This window comes from Pteropus vampyrus, unplaced genomic scaffold (assembly GCF_000151845.1).
Source record: "Pteropus vampyrus isolate Shadow unplaced genomic scaffold, Pvam_2.0 Scaffold52, whole genome shotgun sequence".
NCBI classification, from domain to species: domain Eukaryota; kingdom Metazoa; phylum Chordata; class Mammalia; order Chiroptera; family Pteropodidae; genus Pteropus; species Pteropus vampyrus.
This window is the reverse complement of record NW_011888833.1, coordinates 3,915,243-3,924,314: the sequence shown is the minus strand read 5'-3', so window position 1 is coordinate 3,924,314 and position 9,072 is coordinate 3,915,243. Positions and strand designations below refer to the sequence as shown.

The following is a 9,072-nucleotide window of genomic DNA, read 5'->3' as shown; positions in this document are numbered from 1 at the left end:
ATCGTCGGAATCATACCATAGTGTTAGATTCTCATTTCTAAATTTGATTTGGTGCTGGAAGGGAGATGGCACTCACGTACGGAGTGTCCTCTCCCAGAGCTTCGTTCGGCAGCGTCTCCACAGATGGCCAGCCAGTGCTGCCGTGTGGGCACACAGTCGCCAGCCAGGCTGGCTTCCCGTGGCCGAGGAGCGTGGATGTGCTGCTGCTCAGTGCCCAGCTGACTGAGCATAGGCGTGCCGGTGCTGGCCTTGCGTCCGGTCAGCCCTCCACCCGCCGTCCCCGGATGGAGTGGGGTGGGGTCAAGGAGCTCACGAGCTCCGAGCCCCGTTCCAGGCCCTCTTGGCAGCGGGCCCGCTGATGCGTGGGCCGTGAGCCTGTGGCGCTAGCGCGGCCACCTCCGTCAGCGCCGTGCACGTGCTCTGACAGCACGACGTGGAGCAGGGTTTCGGCCCTCCGTGCTTCGATGCGAGGATCTCGTTGCCATTGTCAGAGGCCAGATCGCTCACACTCGGCCTGATGCGTTCCTTGTGCTGGTGCCCAGGAGGGCCCAGACGGTCCCTTGGAAGTCCTCAGTTCTCACTGTAAATCGCCGCCCAGAAACAGGGGCCCTCCATCCTTGCGATCTTGTTTCGTCTGCTGTCGGGGTGCCGCTGAGGCAGTCGGCGGTCAGGCCTGGAAGGCCCTCGTGTTTCCTCTGCACGTCGCTGTGTGAACAAGCGAGCTGGGGCAGCGTGCGTTCTAGCGGCACTGGGCAACGCAGGCGGGCCTCAGATGTCCCACTTCCTCCTGGGGACAGCGGTGGCCGGAGGTCTGCGCTCTCTGCTCCCCCGGCTGTGTCAGCAGTCTGCTTGTGCTGGCGAGACGCACTGTCACAACTGAGCAGACGCCGTCCGCTGAGCACACGGACAGGCGCAGATGCTCCTGGGAAGAAGCTGCTTCCCTCGTCGCCGTGTGCAGAGCGTAGCTCCTAGCACTCAGAAAGCGCTTGTGGAAGGGACAAAGCCACGTGCTGCCGCCGCCGATGGTGCGTGGAGTGCCGTGTTGGCTTTTCGGCGCCGCTGGGTCATCGTACACCCTTGTCTTCAGCACCACCGCAGATGCTTTCCTCATGCCTCAGAAATGGCACACTTGCTGCAGACAAGAAGTAAAACCTGTTGTTCTGAGACGAGGCTGTGTGTTGATGTTTCACGCCATGAAAATGCAGTGACCAGAGAAGGGCCCTAGTGCCATGTCCGCTAGTTCAGAGTCACAGTGACCCCGTGGGACACACATACACGAGCAGGGAGGAACTAGTTGCCAGTCGTCACCGGCCGGATCGCCCACACTCGGCCTGATCCATCCCTTGTTAGGCCCTGCGGGACAAATGTGTCCCAGACCCAGCCGAAGTGTGGCGCAGAGCTCAGCGTCCAGCGGGCCTGGAGCAGCGCGTCCTGCGGCGTCGCTCCCCGTAGTGCTGAGGAGCTGCGGGCTCCCCCCGTTTACGTCGCGAGCCCGTGCTGAGACTGGCCCGCACGTGTGGCTTCACTGACGGTCACAGAACCTGCTGGCGACGTCCACCGAGGACTTGCCGAATGTGCTTCAGGGCCAAGAAAATACGGAATAAAAATCGGGTTTGCTGTGTTTGGAGTCTTTTAAGTTTTCCTTCATTCTTATGTAAATGTTTCCCAAAACAACTAAAAATACAAAAAAAACTTTGTTAGTCTGTTGGACCCAGAAAACGACTGTCTTTGCACACTGTGGCGTAGCGGAGCTGCAGGCGTAGAGCGTTCACTTCGCGTGCATGCCTTGGTGGCACGAGCTGGTGGCGGCGTGACTGACGGCCGCTTGCTCCCCCAAGGCTGGCGCCGCGTAGGGGGTGCGCATTGCTACGGAGCGGGTCGGCGGGGCTGTGGCCGTCAGCCTCGTCTTTCCCGGGATGCGTGGAAGCGCGTGAGTGTGTGCTTTATCTTAAGTCACTGTTGCTGTTACTTTTATTTGAAAGGTACATGTTCCACAAAGCACCAAAGAGCCAGTCTTAAAAAATAGTCAACTCCTGCTTGCCTAAGAATTGCTTAGATTAAGTTAGAAAATTTTCACAAGTTTAATAAAAAGCCTGCCCGTTTTTACTGCAGCGTTTGAATTGATCAGTTCATTGCAGAACAGAGTCAGCTTGATGCGGAATAAGGGCAGGAGCCTTCGTGACAGGCAAACCTTACGGAGCTCTGCAGCGATGCGGCCTGGTCGCAGTGCCCCTCTGGCGCCTCTGCCGTGGCTTTACGCGTCCTCCTTTCTCTCAGCTCGATAAAGATGACATGGTGTACATGGAGGCGTACGACAAGCTGCTGGAGTCCTGGCTGGCTTTGGTGCAAGACGACAAGCATTTCCACAAAGGCTTTTTCACGCAGCACGCAATCCAGGTCTTCAACTCCTACATCCAGTGCCACCTCGCTGCTCCCGACGGCACGAGGAATCTGGTGAGTGCGCAGCCAGGCCGTAGCCGGTCCGTTCATCCTAGGCCCCGCCTTGTCCGTTTTATCCCGTTGCACGTTGTGTCGTGCTAGAAATTTAGGACAAGCTTCTTGAGAAGGTTTGCTGAGAGCATCCGACGGAGAGCAGAGTGGTCCCCTTGTGTACGTGCATCCTGTTGGTGGGGTGTGGCTGGCGGTCACCTCCTTTCTCTTCGGTTTTCAGTTGCTCACTTGTGTCTTCCCGGTTGTCAAGTATGTGAATGACACCTGTTATCCACGGCCTGTGGATCTGAAAGATGTCAGATCGTTTCAGGGGCAGAAGTTAAATTCTCTGCTATGGGAACTGGTCGTTGTGCAGTTAACTGTGTTGGCCATGTGTGCTGTGGGGTCACACCCTTCACTTCCCTCTCTGTGTCTCCCCCTTTGTCAGTGACTGCAGGGCTGTCGGTGTAGTGGATGGGGTCCCCGTCCAGTGCCCCCCCTTTGTCAGTGACTGCAGGGCTGTCGGTGTAGTAGATGGGAACCCTGTCCAACGGTCACCTCAGTGGAGCACCCGAGTCACGTTGTACCAGCAAGGCGGGTACACAGGACGGGGTGCAGCCCTCACTCTTTGTCTCTCGTTGATGACAACAGACGGCCAACGGCGTGGCCCCTCGCGAGGAGGAGGAGATCAGCGGGCTGCAGGAAGACGACCGGGACCAGTTTTCGGACCAGCTGGCCAGCGTGGGGGTTCTGGGGAGGACCGCTGCGGGTCACTGTGTGCCTCTCCTGACAAGGTACATGGCGCCCAGGGGCCTGCGGAGCGGGCACTGTGTTAGCGCTCTTCCCAGAGAGCACGCGGGCTCTCTTGAGATGCCCCCCCACCCCCTGCACCCCTCAGGCTTTCTAGAGCTCTCTCCCCCCACACCTCACACCCTCCCAGAGAGCATGCAGGCTCTCTAGAGATGACCTCCCACCCTGTACCCTGCACCCCTTCGCACCCGGCAACCCCCCTCACCCCCCCAGAGAGCACGCGGGCTCCCTAGAGATGCCCCCCACCCCCGCACACCGCAGCAAGTGGGTCGAAGCAGCTGGCCACGTGCCCAGCCTGTGCACTGGAGCCCAGGCGCCCGGGGTAGGTGGCAGGGAGGCCGTGAGGAGCGTGGGACACGACGGACCCACGTCAGCGGAACTCGGAACCCCCAGTCTCCTGATGCCCATCGGGAGCCTCGACTGCGAAGCAGTTTTAATCCCGCGTCATAAATGACGCTGCGGGAACCGCTGTGTGCAGTGACGCGCAGCTCTGTGTGTGCTCGCCCGTCCACGGACACCGCGTTGTTCTGGGTGTTTTCTCACCGAGCCTCATGAAGCTGTTGTCGCTTTCTCTTTCCTCTTTTAGTTTATTAGAAGAAAGAGTAACAAGGCTCCACGGCCAGTTACAGCGACATCAGCAGCAGTTACTGGCCTCACCTGGCTCAGGCACCTCCGACAACAAAGTGCTTGATGATCTGTATGAGGACATTCACTGGCTTATTTTAGTCACAGGTGGGTCGGTCATTTCTTTTTAAAATGTAATTGCCAGCTGAGCAGTTTAAGCCTTAAAAGGGGCTTCGTGGATTAAAACCAGCAGGCCACACGTGCTGCGGATGAGACGTGGAGGCGGCGGCCACGTGGTGCAGCCGCGGGTACGGTGTAAAGGAATCTTGGCTAACGTGTGTTCAGTGCCTGTTGCACACCAGATGCTCTGTGTGGAACTCATCGTATCCCACCAACCAGCACTATTACGGGGCGTGGTCATTGTCATCATCACCCCCGTCTTATAAATGAAGAAGCTGGGGCTAGAGAGCTGTAAGAAGCTCACGTCGGAGCCAGGCGCATATCTAGGCAGCCTGGCTTTTCGAGTCTTCTTCCATGACTGAAATGTCAATATCTCTGTATTTTAAATAGTCGGGGAAAAAATATTAATCTCTGAAAAGGCAGTCCCAAATCTTGACTTTTGATATGGATAACAATATTCCTTTGAACTGTACAGACTATATTACTGAAAATTATTAGAAGGCAGTAGATCAAAAAGCTACATGTCAGTACGAATTATAAAATGGTTGAATAAAACATTTGTTCTTTCCTATTTTTTGAGTTAATTATCTAAGAAATAGAAATTTTCTTCTCAGCAAACTTGAAATTAACACATTAAATTTATAATTTACTTTTACATCAGTTTATGTGATGTATATAAATCAAGTAAAACTGAAAACATTTATAGTGCCTTTGATAAATGTAGATTTGTTAAGTGTTCGTTTTTAATTTTTTTTAAACTGAAGGCTACCTCTTAGCTGATGATACTCAGGGAGAGACTCCGCTAATACCTCCAGAAATAATGGGATATTCCATTAAGCACTCATCTGAAGTTGACATTAATACAACACTTCAAATTTTGGGATCTCCAGGAGAAAAGGCTTCTTCCATCCCAGGGTACAACAGAACAGATTCTGTGATTAGGTAATATGAACTCTATAGCTGTGCTCTTGTAATTTATGCTGTTTTATAAACTCTGAGTTGATGGGTAGCTTCCGCGAGCCATGGGCACGCTGTGCGTCTCATTCACAAAAGAAGGTAAAGCTTGGCGAAGCCTTCAAGTAGACAAGGACAGCAAGGACGGGGTGTGTTTAAGTAGGCCTCCGCCCTGCCCCCAGTGGGCTTGACGGCCACACCCAGTCCTGAGGGGAACACAGGCCCCGTGCTCTGAGTGCAGCGAGACCCAAGGGACACTGCTCCCCTGCGCTCTGCCCCTTGCCCGCCGTCAGGAGCAGCTCCGGTGCGGGGCGGGCTCCCTGCGTGCAGAAGCATGGAGCACTTGCCTCGCAGAGCGGATGCACCTGGCAAGTCTTTGTCGTTCCTGAGGCTGAAGCCGCGTTTCTCAGTTTGTGCAGCGGAAGTGCACCCCAGTGAGGGTGTGGGCTTGGGGGCCCGGCCAGCGGGGTGCCAGGCCGTGGCCTGGGATGGGGGCATTTGCCTGCCGCTCCTGCCAGCAGCGGCGGAGGCCTGGACTCAGTGTCCTCCTGACTGTGAACTCGAGAAGGCTTTTATGAATCTCAGTATCTTTAGCTTCGGGCGGCAGGCACAGGTAGTGGTGATGAAGTATCACTGGTTTTTGTCCATTGCAAAAGCAGTAAGTCAGACGGGGTGCCGTCCCCCTAACCCTTTTCATTTTGGTGCCAAAATATGTGGGTACCATTTAAACCTGTGCCATGGAAAATGCTGCTTTTTTTTCAATTGGGCTAGTAAGCTTATTTATTCCTTTGTCGTTGTGCCCTCTCATTTGAAACTAGACATCAGTGCTCCCTTTTGGGATGGCCGTGGGCCTTAGACCACATGCCTGGGAAACGCTGCTTTCACTTGGGTTTGGTCTGCGGTGCTGAGTCCCAGGCCGGTCTTTCAGTCATATGATGCTGTCGGTCATGGTCCTTGCTCGGGCAGTGCCATTCCTTGTGTTTGCAGTGCTTGTCCGGTTTCGCCAGTCCCCGGTGTCACTGTGGAGCACAGGCTCTCGGTGAGTGAGAGCACAGACTATGGAGGACGAGTTGAGGGTTGGAGCGAGCACCAAAAAAGTTGTCACTTGGTTTCAGTCCAAAGAATTAATGTGAAATTGAATGGGATGTGGGAGAAACATTTCTCGTTTGACTAAAAAAGTAACTCACTTTTCTCAAAGAAATTATTGTCGACAAATAGTATTGAATACGTCCTGTGTACCAGGCCCTGCTCTAGGCGTTTGGGTTACATCCGTGAGCAAAACGGACAAAAATCGCCACCCTCTTTCGCAGGCCGTGGCCCAGGGCATGCTGAGGATCCCCAGGCAGGGCCGGTGTCACCGGGGCTGGCAGTGACTGGCCCACTGTGCCACGTCACCAGCCGGTGCTCCTTCAGGTGTGCGGTGCCAGGGCCCGCGGGTGCAGCAGAAGCGTGCTGAGGGAGGCTTAGCCTGTTGGTGGTGCACACAAGGTGACGCTGCAGCTGGACGGGGGGACCGGCAGTAGCGGGTGCCCAGAGCAGGCAGGAGCTCCTGGTGCGCATGGCGGAGGCGTGAGGCCTGGGCGGGGACAGAGTGCAGGGCTGCGTTCGAGGGAGACAGAGGGGGAGGCTGGCGCTGGGCAAGAGGCTGGCAAAGGATGAAGAGGTGGGAAGGCTTGGGAGCACGGGTGTGAACTGACCAGAGGGTTCTAGAAGGATCACAGTGTGGAGGATGGGTTAGAGGGACAGGTAAGTGAGGAAGCGTTTTTGTGAGCAGTGGAGTGACCTGGTTAGGACAGTAGATGTGGGGGCGTTTCGCGGTGTTCCTGGGGGACCCTGCTGGCTGTGAGTGTGCCTGTGAGGGGAGCAGTGAGCACAGGCCCAGGGTGCTCAGGCTCACCTGCCTGTGGCCCCTTCTCACCTGGCTGCCACTCTGCAGAGAAGGCCACTGCTCCCTCCTTCTGCGGGGGCCGGGCAGGCAGGTGAAGCCTGCAGGTGGCAAAGGATGGGGCAGCCGGGCGACAGGGCACCAGGGGTCCCACAGGTCAGGAGCCTTCGGTCTTTTGTGTTAAGCAGCACTGGACAGGGGCCTAAGCAAGTTGTTAAGTTATCAGATTATTAGAAATGATTTCTGGTGGGACATCTCTGGTTTTCGGCACATAAGGTGAGGAAGTTCAGTAAGCGAGAGATCCTGCCGTTTTAAACTTGCCTTCCGTGTACTTATGTGACTGCGCTCCCTTGGGCTCGCCTCTGTTAAGTGAAAGACGGTGGTCACACTATGCTCAACCATCTCATTCTAGCAATAACTAGTGTTTTTCACAAATATGTGAGCTAATTGGGAAGAACAAAATCCTGCTACATTAATGTCATTCAGAGATGCATAACATTCTTACTTTGTTTCCTACCTTATTTAAATTTGTGTTATACTCTGGTCAATGGTGTACTAATAAGTATTATACCGATAACAATTCAGAAAACATTTTGAATTTAACGATCATTGGAGATTTTTAAGTATTTCAGTATCTGGACATTGGTTTCAGAGAAGTATGTGGTGTGATCGAAACGGTAAAACATATTAGGATGCTATTTTCTGGGAGAATGAGATTTAAGGAGAGAAATAGATTTAAGGAGAGAGACAACGTGAAATTGCCAGCTGGTAAAGAAAAGCTTGTTTTTCAAATGGACGATGGTGGGTGTCCCAGCACTATGCCAATTAGATGCCAGGGCATAAATTTAAGTGGTTATTGTAACTTCATTTCAAATTCTGTAAGGCTGCAAAATGTATCCTTTAAAACTATTTATGGTAAGGGGAAAATCTGATGCATCAACTTAAATTACTGTGAGGTCATTAGGGTGTTTTTGTTTACATTCGCCCTAAAATAATTGTTTAAAGTTTGAGCTCGGGTGGCACAGGGAGTATGCACAGTGAAGAGGTTTGGGGGGCAGAGCCTTAAAAAGCACCTGTTTGGAGAGGGTCGGAGGAGGAGGAGGAGGGTGTCGCAGGCCAGGAGAGAGCAGGGACAAGGCGACACGGGGAGCTGTGTTCGCGGAGTCCTCAAAAGGGCGTGGCCCGGCGTCCTGCACTGTCCCTGAGGTCTCGCTGCAGGGAGAGAGCCTTCCAGTCACGGGAGCACAGCAGGCGGGGTGGGGGCGGACGCCCAGCGCCTGCCTTGGCCCTGAGTTCGCAGACGGGCGCGATGCTGGCTTCTTTCGCTTCAGCCCTCGCTTGTGCCTCTCAGCGGAAGCCGAGTTGGGTGCCGCGTGTCACTCTCAGCCGTGCGCTGCCCTGGCCCCACCCGGGAGAGGCCGGTTCCATCGCCGGGCGCCTGCTGCCACCCCACGGCCACAGGGCCACGTGGGGAGGACCTCCGTGCACTCGTGTGGGTGGCCTCCGAGCAAGATGGGTGCTGGGGAAATGCCAGGAAGAGCCGCGCTCCTTAGGAAACGGTGTGGAGACGGGGCTCGACGTTCGGGGCACTCTGGATGAGGCAGTTACAGGTCCGGCTCCCCGAAATGGCCAGCGTGTGACAGCAGGTGGCGCTCTCCGGAGGCACAGCTGCACCAGAAGGGTGCGTCTGGCCACGGCCCCCACCCCCTGCTCCCGCCCCATCTGGCTTCCTGCTTCCCGAAGGGTCAGCAGCGAAGGGGCATTTATGTGTCTACGTCCTTAGTGATGAAAACTTCAGGAATAGCCTGGCCTAAATCCAGAGTCGAGATACCAAAAGGGACCTTTTTTTTAATGAAGAAAATGTGGTTGACAACCAGTAAGTAGGTCAGAGGATAAGTGGCTTCTCTTTTATACCCACAGGCTGTTATCCGCTGTCCTGCGAGTTTCAGAAGTCGAGTCTCGAGCAATAAGAGCAGATCTCACGCATCTGCTAAGCCCTCAGATGGGCAAAGACATTGTCTGGTTTCTGAAGCGCTGGGCAAAGACTTACCTCCTGGTGGACGAGAATCTGTACGACCAGGTCAGGACGCGAGACTGCCACCCGGGTCGTTTAGACCTGTGCCCATGGCAGTTGTGGAAGCGAGAACGCTTTCTTGGTGATTTTCTCATCGAAGCGTAGCTAAGGGCCGAGCACTCCCCACACGGTGGACGAGGCTGAGTGAACGGCGCGCTGCTCAGTAACTTCGCTC

At 54.8% G+C, this 9,072-nt stretch overlaps 1 protein-coding gene across 1 annotated transcript in view; it reads left to right on the top strand.

The window, feature by feature from the left end:
• The window catches only part of XPO4 (exportin 4), a 66,017-nt gene that overhangs the window by 41,610 nt on the left and 15,335 nt on the right, over positions 1 to 9,072 (top strand). Inside the window, exons 10-14 of the mRNA XM_023530716.1 lie at positions 2,278 to 2,454; positions 3,082 to 3,224; positions 3,827 to 3,972; positions 4,749 to 4,926; positions 8,744 to 9,000. Coding sequence (XP_023386484.1) covers positions 2,278 to 2,454; positions 3,082 to 3,224; positions 3,827 to 3,972; positions 4,749 to 4,926; positions 8,744 to 9,000 — 901 coding nt within the window. The remainder of the gene's footprint in view (positions 1 to 2,277; positions 2,455 to 3,081; positions 3,225 to 3,826; positions 3,973 to 4,748; positions 4,927 to 8,743; positions 9,001 to 9,072) is intronic.